We start from the raw sequence: 16,005 nt of genomic DNA on the forward strand, positions 1-16,005 counted from the left end.
AAAACCCAAATATTCAATATGAAATATTTACATTTCAGAGTATGCAAAGGGATTTGTTGACATTTTGGCTTAGAAAAATTAATTGAAATATTAATTATAAAAATAGTTGGTTTATTTTCTGTCAAATGAGCAGCTGGTTGTTTTAGCTCTGCACCCATTCCATGTAAATATCTTTTTATTTTTGTCAATAAAAACTGTATAACAGAATATATTAGATATATAACTCCTGGAAAACGAGGCAAACTGCTTGTGTTATGCATAACTCTTCATGATGTTGCTGTGTATCCAGGTATTTTTACAGTTTTAGGCTTGTCTGTCTGCTCTGCTGGAATGTGCAAATTTGCGAGGTGTTTACAAAAGTGGACTGTACCATTAAAGAAGAGGGGGTTTAATGCCAGTTTAGCCAACATTTTCTTGGTACGTGCGCATAATGACCCTCAGACCAAGGCTGTATACTTAGCATAAAGCTGAATCTTTAATAAGATAATCTAAATAAAGCCAAAATAATCTTAACTCATTTTGTGCATTTTGTGAACACCGAAATGTGGTATCGTCCACCATTCTCTGCGGTCTGCAGTGGATATGGCGTCACTGAAAAGTGTAGGAGTCGAGAAACTTCATCCATGTAAATAACGTCAAGAAGAAAGCTTGTGTCAAGCTGTAGGTAGCAACACTCAGTAAATAGCTATTAATATTAACCACCTTATTTTTAACTATGCCCCGGAAAAAGCCATTTAGCAACAAACAGAAGAAGAAACAGCTACAAGTCAAACGGGAGAGAAAGAGAGGTAACTACATATGCCATTAGCGTTACCATGCTAGCGTTAGCAGTTAGCTAACGGTTTGTGCCCCACAGCTAAATGTGGTCAAGCAGCAAATTGTGTGTCTTGTGATGGATTAAGTGAGAATTTCAAGCACAGCATGAGACCACCATAGCACTGTGAAATAGACCTCCGTGTTTTCCGTTCGCTAACGTTAGCTGTGATAGCAAACTGGAGTGTAAATAGTCTTAACATAGTAACGTTAGCGCAGGTGTGTTTGTTACAGAAGCCTCAAAACGCCCAATAGTTTGATTTGTATTCTTTAACATTACAAGATAGAGTGTCAAATTAGCAGGGGTCGTTGTATAGTGTACTGTCATTTACATATCAATTTCAAATCAGCACTTAACAGTGATTACACCTTGGCTCAAATATTTCCATATGCTTGAAATATATTCAAGCACAGACATAATTTTATTACCCAAACCACCTGATTGTGTGCCTATCAAAGCTGTTGAGTTGCTGAACGTTTTTGAAATGTGAAGGAATATTATATTACTCACACACTCAGTACTTATTCAGTAACGTTACTTCTACTTCTTACTCAGTATTTCTTTAGGTCTTTCTGAGACTTGTAAGACAGTGATTCATTTTCAAATCAAGGCCAGTCTGCCAGCAGTGTCAATCAAGCAATGTCTTCTCACACATTACTCACCACCAACATTTAGAGATGCATTTGTTTATTAATCTGGATTCCCCTCTGGGGATCAATAAAGGCTTTATACTTATATACTTATATATTTTTTTAAACAGTTTGGATAAAGTAAGTATGAAACAGTGCTAGACTGTTTTGTGTGTTAAACAACCTGTTATTAACCAAGGTCAAATCATGCTGTAGTCCACTGTTATTTATTTTATTGTGTTGAAAACATTTTGCAGTTAATTTCAATGAAAGATGTCAGCATTTATGCTCGTGAAGATGCCACATTCCCCCCTAGATTTACACTCGGTTTAGGGCATCTAATTAGAGGCATATCAATATTTGTGACACTCAATAGTAGTGGAAAAAGTGGACTTTGTTATTGGATGTTTGACTGTCCCTGACTGACCTTTGTTCCTGACTTCCAGGTGACACAGGTTCAGGGCCAAGCAGCCGCAATGCCAGTGTGGAGCGAGGGGGAGAGCGACAGTCGGACACCTCAGACAGTGAGACCACTGATGTTAGGAAGATAAATCAACAGCCCTTCAGCAGAGAAGGTAGATATGATCCTAACAGGTGAGTTGCTGCATTACTAATAATCCCTTTGATTTACTGTAAGGGACATTTCACTCCAGAATCAAAAATACATTTTTCCTCTCACCTGTATTGCTGTTCATCAGTCTAGATTGTTTTGTTGAGTGTTGGAGACAGAGATATTGGCTGTAGAGATGTCTGCATTTTCTTGAATAAAATGGAACAAGAATACACCTGGCTTGTAGTGCACAAAGCACCAAAAAATACATTTGATAAACTCAACTCAGCAATGTATCTTTCTAGAAAGCATGACTCTGTTACTCAAGATAATCCACAGACCTTGTTTTGAGTAGATTCATGTAGGAACTATTTTCTGTCTATTGAACTACACCCACCAACCCTATCACTGCGCAGAAGGAAGCGTGCATCTATTAATGGATGAGAAGCATGTGCTTATGATAGCGCAAGATGTGAACATTAATGGCATCTTCCTTAGCTGAGATGTAACCTTAGCTAGATCAGTGGTGCTAGGTAAGTTAGCAGTAGATGCACGCTTCCTTCTGGGTGGTGATACGCAACATTACTGTTGAGTTTTTGAAATGTATTTCTTTGGTGCTTTGAGCATAACAAGCCAAGTGCCATCTAGTTCCATTATGTTGAAGAGAAGGTAGACATTTCTATAGCTGATAGCTTTAATACTTAGCAACTCACTCCAAAACAATGTAGATTGATAAATAGCACTAAAGATAAGAGAAAAAATATGTATTTTGATTTGGGGGTGAACTCTCCATTTAATTAAAATAATGGTAATTGTCAAAGATGTAAGGTTCCACTGAGATGAATACACATTATGGATTAGCAGTCTGTTCTCTGACAGTCAGTGGCATCTAAGATGCATTGCCTGGAGCAGCAGTGGGATGCATGAATTGATAATAAAGTTGCTAATGTATGATAATTAATTGGAGCTATATGTGAGAGCACAGTTAAAATGAAAAAGGGGCCAGATTTTCAACACTATATTTTATAGACTTTATTAAGATGGCTTCCTGGATTGCTCTTATTTGGCTGTAGAAGACATTAAACTGTGTGTTGTCGATGTTCTCAACTAACTTCGACTGAGACATCTGTTTCATAGTGTGTTGGTTCTGTTAGATTAGTTAAATCAAGATCATCTGGCAGATGCATGTTTTGAGTGTCATTTAAGTTACGAATTTTTAGTAACCCAATCCTAGGCAAATACCAAAGTAGCCTTACTGACGCCCGTCTCCTCTCTTTAGGTTCCGACTGCACTTTGAGAAAGAGAGTAAAGAGGATGTGGAAAAGAGGAAGAAGTTGGCCAGGGAGAAGGTGCTTCAGCCAGTCTCAGACAAAGAACATGAGATCAGCATCAATGACATCTACCCCTCAGAGAAAGGTTTGGCAGTTTTTTAATGCTTTCCACATGACACTCTCAAAATAAGCCAAACAGATGAGCAGAGTAGGTTAATGGAGTGGGTCACTGCTTGACACGCTAAAACTTAATTATTCACTGCCAGGTCTTGGTTTCCCACGACGGCCATCCTGGAGTTATGAGATGACACGAGAGAACCTGCTGAGGAAAGAGGAGAAGTCGTACAGAGAGTACCTGGACGACCTACACTCCAGAAACCCAGCTGGCACTCTCAGCCACTTTGAGCACAATCTGGAGGTAAAGAGGACCTATTATGCTCATGATCAAGTCCATCCTTGTATTTAATGTTTCTACTGGAACATGTTTACATGATTCAGTGGTCAAAAAACACTTTATTTCTTCATACTGTCTTTGCTGGAACACCTGTATTTACCCCTGTCTGAAACACTTCGTATAGCAGGTTTCTCTTTAAGCCCCCTTCTCAAAAAAGCCCAGTCTACCCTGACTGGTCAGTGTTTCTGAGTCTTTATTGTCGAAGCGTCTCTGCATCGGCATTGCAGCCGGGTAGTGATTGTAATGGAGTGTAGCGGCACTTTCTACCATGAAAAATTACAGATAAAAGCACAGAAATAAAACCATGGACATGGTTGGACATGTTCCAATAGGAATATTACCCAAAATCTGGAATAAAATTACAGAATTGACAAGCAAGTGTACATGTTTGCCTGACGTTAGCATATAGCTTCATGTAGCAGTGATTGCTACATAATGTAAACACCTGCAATGGTGTCCTTGGAACAGATAACTATATGAAGAAATCTTTCACAGTATGAAGGACAGCAAGTGCCAGATGGACTAGAAACTCTTTCACCTCTTCATTTCCACTGCTCAAATGCTTAAATCACACATCAGATCTTGATGAATGAATTATTCCAATTGAAAATCTTTACTGATGTACATTGTATAATTTGTTGGGAACAAAATGATGTAGCAACGCTCAATGAAAACCAAAATCATCAACCCATTGAGGGCTTGATTCAAAAATCACAATCAGTTGTACCTTGAAAATCAAGGTACAAATTTGAAATCACAGGCTGATCCAACTTGCATGAAATTTATCACAGTAATTCAGGATGTGACTCAGTAGTGTGTTTGGCCGTCGCATGCCTGTATGCATGCTGGACAAAGCCCAATAGTCCTGATGCTAGGTCCTGATGAGTCAGCAGATGGTCTCCTGGGGGATCTCCTCCCAGACCTGGATCAGAGCATCAGTGAGCTCCTAGACAGTCTGGGGCGGTACTTGGTGGCGTCGGATGCACTGATGCATAATGTCCCATAGGTGCTCAATGCGATTTAGGTCAGGGGAATGAGTGGGTCAGTCAGTGGCATCAATGCCATCGTCATCCAGGAACTGCTTACACACTGATGCCGGGCATTATCCTGCACCAGGAGGAACCCAGGGCCCACTGCACCAGTGTAAGGTCTGACAGTCACTCTTAGGATCTCATCCTGGTACCTAACAGGGAATTGTTGGCTATGACATGGAGGTTTGTGTGACCCTCCAAGGATATGCCTCCCCAGACCATCACTGACCCACCGCCAAACCAGTCATGCTGGATGATGTTGCAGGCACCAAAACGTTTACCATGGCGACTCCAGACTCTTTCATGTCTGTCACATGTGCTCAGTGTGAATCTGCTCTCATCTGTGAACAGAACAGGGCGCCAGTGGCAAACCTGCCAATTCTGGTGTTCTGTGGGGAATGCCATTTGAGCTGCATGATGCTGGGCTGTGAACACAGGTCCGACTAGAGAACGTGTGGCCCTGATGCCACCCTCATGGAATCAGTTTCTGACAGTTACGTTAGAAACATGCACACCAGTAGCCTGCTGGAGGTCATTTTGTAGGGCGCTGGCAGTGCTCCTCCTGTTCCTCCTCACACAAAGGAGCAGATACCGGTCCTGCTGCTAGGCTGATGCCCTCCTACGGCCCTGTGCAGCTCTCCTCATGAAACGGGCAGTCTCGTGGTATCTCCTCTGTGCTCTTGAGACTCTGAGACACAGCAAACGTTCTTGCAACCTCACATATGGATGTGCCATCCCGGAGGAGCTGGACTACCTGTGCAACCTGATTGGGCTGCAGGTACCACCTCATGCTACCAGCAGTGACAAAGACACTAGCAGAACACAAAAGTAGAGAAGTATCAGTCAGGAAGGAGAAGGAGAGAGCAACTGTCTGTGACCACCACATGCAAAACTATTCCCTGTTTGGGCGTTGTCTTGCTTTTGCCTCGCCATTGCACCTGTTGTCACTTTCATTTGCACCAAAGCAGGTGAAACTGGTTCACAATCACTCAAGCTTGCTAAGAGGCCGTTTACACATACACGGTGATTTTGATAAACGGAGACATCTTCCTTCGTTTGTGCCCTTCGTTTACATGCAAACGGAGATTTCTCCTTTGAAAACGAGTCTTTCTAAAAACTCCGGCCAGAGTGGAGATTTTGGAAAACTCCGGTTGCGCGTTTGCATGTAAACTGAGATAAACGGAGATAAACGGTAGTTATAGGTAGTCGATGTCACAGTATGTGCCGGAACTTGCGCCTGTGTCAAAAGTGCGACCTATGTTGCTATGGTGACAATGGATACATGGAAGGCTTGAGCTTCTCGTTACACTGCCACCTACAGGTTTGGCATGCTCTTGTGTATATATACACGGGTAAGTGTAAACGAAAATCTTTTTCAAAACGGAGACGGTGAAATGTCCGTTTATGAAAATAGCCGGCCACATGTAAACAGCCTCTAAATGGACAGATTGATATCCCCGAAGTTTAGCTGACTTGTTGTTATACCGTGACGAAGTGTTCCCTAAATGTTTTTGAACAGTGTATTTATTTTCATTTTGTTTTGAAAAGTAGACAGTGGGGCATGGTGAATAATGGAGCTTAACTTTTTGTTTTACAAGTTTCAGCATATTGTTAGAAAGCTATAACTCAGAGAAAGATGAAACCTTCCCAAGATCATTGTCGGATTGGTGGAATTTCACACATTGCCAGAAACATGACAGTTACTACTGTATATTTAATGCTCCAGTTCACATAATTTCCTAGTTTTTGTCCTTGCAGGAAGACAAAATTCATGCCATTCTCTGTATTAAATGCCCCAGCAATAAAGGTCAGACCTCACCAATTATCTGTTGAACCAGGATTAGTTCGTATAGTAACATCCTATTGTGTACACACTCGCTTTTGGCTCTTTTTGCCCTCAAGATTAATTGTTTTCTTCAGCTGAGAGCAGTGGGTTTAGCATGCAGCCAGAGAACCATTTTTATTACTGTATATGAGATCCAGGTTTTAAAAGCTCAGACTGCCAGTACCTTTTCTGCTCAAAATGAGTATTAATGAATCCTGTTAAACCCTTTGACAACAATAACAATCATGGAGTAATCCTGATTGTTTTTGAGTTGCCTGTAAACTGATGATTACCCAGCAGACTGTGTAATAAAGACGTAACTGTTGAGGCTTTTATCCAGCGTCTAACTCCAGGACGTACAATGAGCTGAATATTTAATTGTGGTAGAGTTGGATCATGTGGGGGTCTGTAAGAATTTTATGACCTGCCTGTGTGTTGTCTGTTATTTTCCATCCGGGACAAAGTACCATCGTACCTCACATGCTGCGATGTTGCTCAGTTTTGCTCATTTTCAGGCTGTGAAAACGGTAACACAATTTTTCAAAATCAGAAACCCTGCCGATCATTTAATTTCAGAGCGTGGGCTGAGCTCAGGAGGCACATCACAGCAGAAGCAGCTGCTGGTGTAATAAGTGACTCTCAGTAATTGAGAGATGATGGCTTTTTAAGTGAAGCTGAGGATCGAAATGATGGAAAAATAACACATATACGAAGAAGCTGATTTTAGTTTTATAGTATTAGAATAGGGCATTACAATAATAAATATCATCTTAGAGTACTTTTGATAAATCATTGTCTTTTATGGTTGTTTCCTAATATGCTGTTTAGCTGAATGAGATAGTAAATTGTGAGTTCACAGACATTACTTTGTTTTGATGATAATATTAAAAATCACCCACTCATTTTTTTTCTTTCTTCAGACATGGAGGCAGCTGTGGAGAGTGTTGGAGATGTCAGATGTCATCCTGCTCATTGTGGACATCAGGCACCCGGTAGGTGATCTGGTGACCACTAGAGGGAGACATAGTCAACCTCCATCTGAGTATCCGGTGTTTATTATTTATCTTTACACGTTAGTATTAACCGGACTCATTTTCGATTTTGTAAAAAAAAAAAAAAAAATAAAATAAACTGAGGCAAAATGGTTGCAACTAAAGTGTTTCTGTGTTCTAGGTGTGTCAGTGTCAAATCAGTACTTCTGAATTGAATCTAAGTTAAAATTAAACCCACTTCTTGGGTCCTAATTATAAAACATGAGCTTCTGACATACTTATTCTAACTTTCAAGCCAGATATATTTAATGAGAAGTGAATTCACTTTCTCTATTTAGAGTTTCCAGTATTAATGTTTCGCTAAAAACAGCGCATCTCGTCTTGTTCCTATTAATAAGGATATGATCTTGTGGTTTATTTGTTGAGAAGGCCATAATCACTATTTTAATAAGGTCTATCCTCATTTAAACCCCCCAGGTGCTGCAGTTCCCTCCAGCCCTGTACCACTACATCACAGGAGATTTAGGGAAGCAGGTGGTCCTGGTGTTGAACAAAGCCGACCTGTGTCCTCCCCCACTGGTGATTGCCTGGAAACACTACATGACCTCCCAGTTCCCCCACCTGCAAATAGTCTGCTTCACCTCCCACCCTGGACAGCCCTACAGCACAGGTGAGGAGATGGAGAATAGTGGGAGTGGTGGGATAGAATGAGGAGTGAGCAACACACATGAAAGATAACATCACACTGGCACTGAATTTGAAATAAACCTGCCACTCAGTAAATTTATTTGAGTGCAGTATTACCAGAATAACCCAGCTGGCTCTTGTTGCAATGGGAATAACCATCTGTCTGTCTGCTGCTGACTTGTAGTGCTCCAGAAGAAGAGGATGAGGAAGAAGGCTGACTGGAGTCATGCTGGAGGTCCTTTAGATATCCTGAAGGCCTGTCAGGAGATCACAGCAGGGAGAGGTGGGTGTCTATCCACTCTTAATCTTGCATACTCATAAAAAAGTCATAATCACACAGACATCTGCTTGTTATTTATTCTGTGAACTTGACTCTTTGCAAATTCACATTTGTGTTGATCCTTTAGGCCCTGATCTGACAGAGGAAGTTTTAACTGTTTGTAGTTGTTTTCAATGAGAGTGAAGTTTTGTGCATGCTGTTTTCGCGTTGCTGAGTGCCTCACGTTTACTACTCTAGCACTTTGAATTGCCTTGTTGCCGGATTGTGTTATATACATAAACTTGCCTTGCCTTGCCTTCAGCTCTGTGTGCCACGTGGTTATGCAGGAACGCCCTGAGCATTTCAAAGTGAAAAAACTTTGACTCAGAGTGGAAAAACACCTGACATCTTTGGCATTTTTTCCACATTGTCCAATCAGATGAATTGAGAGGCAGGTCTTTTGTGGTGGGATGGCAACAAGTGGTAACGTACATGGTAACTTCAGCTTACTTTCATTCCCATCCTTTTAAGCAAGCTGCAATACATATCTAAACAATTTATAGCCTCAGCTACTTTCTAACATTTAACCAACCTCATGATGATTAACAGCAAAATGCTAAACCATCCCTGACTCATCCTAAAATCAACCTTGAACTAACCATCATCCAGGCAAAGCTGTCTACTTGTGGTCTTGTGGACCTACATGGCTCTCCGTTTCCCCGTCCAGTCCCCAAGTGCCCTCTGCCTGTCCATTTTTATGCAGAATTAAAGGTACAGATCTGGGACCTTACTTCACAGCATCATTTGGTGGTTGCCCTAGCAACAGTTTTTAAAAAAAAAAGGCACAACAGTCAGCAAAAAGCACTCTGTCTGATTGGGCCAGGCTCCAACCGAAAAGGTAGTGCAGTTTGATTGGGGATCTAAGTGTTAACCTTTTGTTTTCAAAGTTGACCTATCCAGCTGGGAGCAGAAAATTCAGAGAGATGCTGTTGCTGAGCCTCTGGATGGAGAGCGGCCAGATGAAGGAGCGGAGTCTGTGCTGATGGAGCATCAAAGTGACAGCGCTATGGAAATGAGCAGCCCATCCCAGGAGCTGTACAAAGATGGGGTTCTCACACTGGGCTGCATAGGTATGCATTTGAGTTTTCACAGAGAAATGGGGATATTTTCTCAAGATCGAATCTTTTTTTTTCTTTTACTTTTCAAAGATAATTGCATCAAAACACTAAACCCCTTTCTCTCTAACACCCTGGATGACGTGAGGTTAGCATAAGCAGACCAATTCGAGAATGTAATTTGTAGATATTAAAGACTGATTTTAAAACCTCTCTCTTTTTTTCCTGCAGGCTTTCCGAATGTTGGTAAGTCATCTGTTATAAACAGCCTGGTGGGGAGGAAGGTGGTGAGCGTGTCCCGAACCCCAGGCCACACCAAATACTTCCAGACCTACTACCTCACCCCAACAGTCAAACTGTGTGACTGCCCTGGACTGGTTTTCCCCTCCCGTGTCAATAAACAGCTGCAGGTACAGCCTCAGTTTTGTTACTTGAGTTGTGTTTACGTGCCTGTTCAGGCTCAATAGAAACTGAATTGCGAAGAGCACACATACCTCTGGGAAGATGGATTATTGATTTTATTCCTTACCTCTTGTTATTTTTCAATTGTTCAGTTTTTGGATATTATGTTAATGCAATTTAAAAAAAATTGGACCTCTCTTTGATTTTTCTTATTGATCTTTTTCTTGCTCCTGCTTGTATTATATTTTGCATTTTGTTTTATTTTCTCTAGATTCTGGCAGGCATCTACCCAGTATCTCAGCTGCAGGAGCCCTACAGCTCAGTTGGTTATCTGTGCGAAAGGACCCCTTTCCGCTCGGTGCTGAAGCTCAAACATCCCTCTTTGTTGGAGAACAAACCCCATGAAGTAAACCAGGGGTCGGAAGAGCTCAGCTGGACTGCCTGGGATGTGTGCGAGGGTAAGTCGATTCTCTGTGACACCTCACCATGTAATTTAATGGAGCTTTTAAGAGTTGCTGAAGTAAAACAGTTACTCCCCTACATCACCACTAGGTCAGTGCAGCAAAATATTGAAAGGCAAATGTCCAACTTCCCCTAAATAGGCACCCAAGTCATGGCATATTTTTGATAAAATATTAAATGTTAAAGTCTTTACCATTAACAAGTGAAAAGGAGAGGAGGGTGTCTGGGTCTGTGAGGACAGAGTCACAGGCGATGAAATCAAAACAACACTTTCAAAGTTGTCAAAAAAAAATCCTGGCCTCTGTGCTTGGCAACTGTAATGCACCTGAGAAGAGTGAAGACTGAAAAGGGCCATCTCTGAGAGGTCACTTTGTTTGACCGCCCACATACCTTAAGGTAAGAATCTCTTACAGTAGCATTAAGATAATGGCTTCTATAACGATGTGCCAAGCTTGGGACTGTTAATTAGCCTAATAAGGTGAAGTTGTTTTGATTTAGCAAACGTTAAACATCACAATTAAGATGTAATATAAGATGTTAACGGTATTTCCATGGTGTCTAATGTTAGCTAGTGCACTTGTTATTCCAAAGTCCACTTGTATAATGTTACTGACATTAGAATTTTGCAGATGTTTCTAACATAAATTGTGCCCCTCAGCCAAAGTGTCCCCCTGATAGTCCAATTTTCTTTATGCTGAGATGATAGTAGAAAGGCTATAACCATGATGTAATGAAACAACTTGCTTTTGCATTTATTTTGGAATGTGAGACAACAGTGCAGACATTTAGCTAAAATGGACCTACCTTACTCATAATGTAGTTGCATTGAATTCTTGTCACAGTAGCCTGATTGTGTTGCTTGAGAAGGAGGGGGGAAATGCCGAGCACGCTGAACACTACAGATGCTGAATTGAAATTACCTTGCGACAGCTGATCGTTTAGTTTTAATGGTTATCAGTTTACAAACATCATTTCTAAGCCCTGTTTTTTATTTGACCAAATAGCAGTTGCTGTTTTAGAAAATGTCATAATGGCAATATTGTGTGAGTAAATGCTAGATGGTTGGCACTGTATGACTAAACTTTTACTATGCTGTGTGAATTGAATGTTCATCTTCTGGTTCCATTTCAGAATGAAACAGTTAGGGAAGAGCGAGCAGCTGCTAGTACAGCAGATTGAGGCAGGTGTGAAATGCAAGTGGAGCTGGAGCTGGCTGAAGCTTGAGGCAGCTATGGACATTAATTGAGTACGTCTGCCAAATGCTCAGGAGAGCAAGAGGGCAGCAGCTGAGGAGGAAGAAAAGCCAGGCTTGAGCATGCTGCAAAACAAAGAAAGTGTCCACCTGAGACAATAGTACAGGCCAAGAAAAAGAAATAAGGATTGTTTCTCTGTCTCTGTTTCTCTTTCTCTCGACCAAAACATAGCATGAGCTGTGTTTTCCATTTGCCTTGTCAGTTGTTGTGCATATTGTGGTTTTGTTTTACTGAGGAATGTTATTGTGGATGCAATGCACTCATACAATTTTGGACCTGGCTCTTGGAAGTGCCCTCAACTGACCCTCACATTACTTTTTTAGCAGTAAGATAATTTTGTTACCTTTATTTCACCCCTGATGAGTTTACATCCCTGCTGTTACAAAAACAAGAATATCAACTTTTTCCTTAATTATAGCTAATACCATGATGTGTTATACTGTCACTAACACTTGTCATTTCTCTCTCTTCAATCTGTCATTTTGTTCTTTAGCATGGGCAGAGAGGAGAGGCTATAAGACAGCAAAAGCTGCTCGCAACGACGTTTACCGTGCAGCTAACAGTCTCCTGCGATTGGCAATTGATGGCAGATTGTGCCTCTGCCTAAGACCACCTGGCTATAGCTGCCTGAGAGGTAAAAGAGGCTCTTCCATGACTCATCATTTCAGCTTTAAATGTATTTGAAAGGTCAAAATGGCATGTGGGTGGAATTAATTTACTTTTTGGATTATTTATGATCTTCAGAGCACTGGGAAAATCACCCAGACCTGCCAGAGATTATGGCTCTGCAAGGGAGGACGACAGAGGAGGAAGGAACGGGAGAGAGGGATGATGATGATGACGGAGAGTCCAGCACTGAGCCAGAGGAAGAGAGAGACCGAGATGCGGATGATGATGAGGATGGAGATGATGAAGATGAGGGGTTTGGACATCCAAGGCGGACGGAAGATAAGCCATCTGGCTTTACTGTCAACATGTACAATGTCCTTCGGGAAAATGAGTGCGAGTGATAACGAGACAAGCTGGAAAACCTAAGTTGTTCCCTGACTTCTCCCCTGTTTACTTCAGTGCACTTCTCATTCCTTTCTCTCCCCTAATTTTGCATTCCGTCTCATTTGTTTTTCTCACATCTCTACTCCTCATACCATTACCTTCTCTGTACATTAACATGATCTATTATAATTAATTCACCCTGTTTCCTTCTACTTATAATATACAGAGCGTATTCATGTATTCCATGCTGTGCCTCTGCTCTGCTTGTTCATCCATGAAGCTTGTTCTTTAGTGTTGCTTTTAGGAATGGGTTTCGTTTGGTTTGATTTAATCTTTTTTTTTTTTTTTTTGCATGTAGTTTTCAGACACAAATGAACAAAGTCACTTTCCTCAGCCTGGAATAATCAACCTACTGGTTTTCAATCTCTTTATTGATAAGTGACTTCACAGCTGAGATGCCAAAGTTCAGGAAAGGATGATAAAACAAATCGGATGCACTGTCGATATGATGTCATTCACTGGAGCAGCCATTTGGTTCTCAGAGCAGCTGGAGATTTAAGACCACAACTCTAAATCTTCTTTATAGACCATAGTTTGTCACAACTTTGGTTATAGGGTGTGGGGATGGGAGATATTAGACCATAAGAGTGGAATGAATAAAACCAACATTTCACACATGGTTTTGCAGTTACCAGTAGTACGGCTCTGTTAAAGGTTCATTCATCAGAATTTGGTTTTGATTTAGGAAAAAACTGTATTTGAGAGCGATTTTTTTATTTGGTGTGGTTCTATACATTCAGCAGGAAATTTAACAAAAAGTTTGGGATGGGGGAGAAGAGAGGTGTTGGATCCTGTATTGCTGGACGAGGCTGTTTCAGGAATTTAACTTGTAGTGTTTTAACTACTACAAACATTCTTAGATGCTGATGGAGATATACAGTGTTTAGTGCAGGATGGCTACACTCATTCAGCGAACTTATGTGCTAATTGGAAGTACAGTGGGTCTGATCCAACAGAGACTGCTGAACAATCAATTGCAGGAATAGTTTGACATTTTGAGAAATCCGCTTTCTTCCCAAGAGTAAGATGAGAAGATAGATGCCATGCTTGAGTCAGTCTGGTAAATATGAAGTTGCGGACTGGAGAAGTAAGATAAGCGTAAATGATACTTCACCTTTTCTCACATGACCTCATGGTGAATGGAAATTTACAAAAAAGCCGTACATTACTCATGAACTGAAGTCCATATTTAACATCAACAGAACTATATATCAAAACATCAAACTCTCAAACAACTTGTGCAGAATGATCGAAATTTCATTTATGTTCAGTACTTCCCAAACACATGAATATTTGCTAAGATATTATAATATAAAACAGTTCCGCCTATGAATAGCGTGCTCTGAGCATACCTGGGCACACAGCATATGAGCTTTGTGTGAGCAGAGTTCAAACGCATACTCTCATACTTGGCTGTGCATGAGATATTTTAGTGAATTGCATGTGTTTGGGAAGTATTGAGCACACAATTAAAATGCTAAGACTTTGATTATACTGCACAAGTTGTGTGAGTTTGTAAACACATGTTTTAACACAAGTTTTGCTGTTGCTAAACTTGGTCCACGTTAATTTCAATTCATGATAATTCAAGGTAACATGCGGTGAGTAATTGTTATCCAAATGGTGATATTTTGGGGTGGGGAGGGGTGAAGTATTCCTTTAGCACAAACACTGGAAACAGAAGGAAACTGGCAACAACAACTGCCCACTAGGGTCTCTAAAGCTCACTAATTACCACATTATTATCTTGTTTCTTTAAGCTGTACAAAAACCAAGTGTAAGAATGACACTTCCTGGCTTTAGACTCCAGGAAGTTACAGCCCCCAGCCAAGAAATAATCCAGCACATACCCCCTGGAAAACCACAGTGTGTGGGTTTTATGCTTTTGCTTTGTATGTATGAATTAAATAAACAAGACATATTGTGTTAGTTAGTGAGTTAATTAGTTAATTTTAGATAAACTCATGTAACTGCATGAAAGTGAAATAGTGTATTCATCAAAATGTCAAGCTATTCCTTTAACCACACACAAAGAGAGACTGGCCATTGTTGTCACCATCTGTCCATCATTATAAATACCATTACACACTCCACCTGTGTTGTTTTATGAACTGTAACTTTGATGCAGTGCCCAATTACAAGATCAGATCTTGTAATTCTGTTACGAAACCTGCTGCAGACAATTCTCAGTGTTCATCAACACCATGTTTTCATCTCATTTTCTGTTGAAACTAGAAAAACTGACAGTTTTGCTGTTTGACCAGTCTGTCTCTCTCTCTTACTGTGTGATGGCCCCGCTACAGTCCTGAGTGCTGTATTATTGTGTGCTGTTGTTGAACCTCGTTAATGTGTTTCACTGAGGGAACTCTACAGCACAGTGCTGTGTTACTGTGTAATACATCACACTGCAGCCACATGCAGTCATTTCTACCATTGGTACAGTGTAAAGCAGTTACTCAACACTACCATGCTGTTAGAAACACAACAGACTTTTAGTTGTGTTGATGTGACTATGTTACTATCATTATTATTTTTTGAAATATTAAAACTGACAGTGTCCGGAGAATGTAGTGTGAAGGCTTGAGGTGTGTTCAGGCTATTTGCTGCATTCCTCATTTCATTCCTAGTACGCCTAATGACTGGACTGCTTTCTGCAATAAAAGAAAATAATCCTCCAAACCATACAGATGTCAGTGACTGTTTTTGTATTTTATTTTAAGATATTTGCTTGTAATCTGTGTGCGATATTACATGAAGATTATTAGTATCTTGTTAGGGAAAGATCTTTGAATTACAAACCCTCCATGACTTCTTGTTTTATTGAAACAACACACATACCATGCCATCTCCCGCCCATTTCAAATGCACATAATTAGACTGAGAGCAGATGACGTGTGAAGTTGTCCACTGAATGTTATGACAACAATTTCGAGGGGATGTGGAGAGGAGAGATCAAAGTGGACAGCTCGGACATGTTTGGATGAGCTTTGTCAGACTAATTACACTTTGTACACTGCCTGAATGCCAAATAGACAGTTACAAATTTATTCTCAATGAGATGTTAATGCTTTATGGTTAAAGTTGTCTTGTAATTAGTTAGGGGACTTCCTTTTTACCAAAGACAGATAATTACTATGATGAGATTTGCTGATACTGCTGCACCATACTCAGATCTAATTTAAGTCCCTCCAAACTACTTAATTGGCAA

At 40.6% G+C, this 16,005-nt stretch overlaps 1 protein-coding gene across 1 annotated transcript; it reads left to right on the plus strand.

Annotated features, from left to right (window-relative positions):
• The first annotated feature begins 553 nt into the window (after positions 1-553).
• Positions 554-15,479, plus strand: gnl1 (guanine nucleotide binding protein-like 1). Its single transcript, XM_049583621.1, has 12 exons — positions 554-788; positions 1,890-2,037; positions 3,273-3,409; positions 3,531-3,682; positions 7,495-7,566; positions 8,044-8,236; positions 8,438-8,536; positions 9,460-9,642; positions 9,859-10,037; positions 10,301-10,487; positions 12,238-12,378; positions 12,489-15,479. Exons 1-12 carry the CDS (start codon positions 716-718, stop codon positions 12,752-12,754), a joined length of 1,830 nt encoding a protein of 609 aa, XP_049439578.1. The 5' UTR covers positions 554-715; the 3' UTR covers positions 12,755-15,479.
• The last annotated feature ends 526 nt before the right edge of the window (positions 15,480-16,005 follow it).

Source organism: Epinephelus fuscoguttatus, linkage group LG8 (genome assembly GCF_011397635.1).
Source record: "Epinephelus fuscoguttatus linkage group LG8, E.fuscoguttatus.final_Chr_v1".
NCBI lineage: Eukaryota > Metazoa > Chordata > Actinopteri > Perciformes > Serranidae > Epinephelus > Epinephelus fuscoguttatus.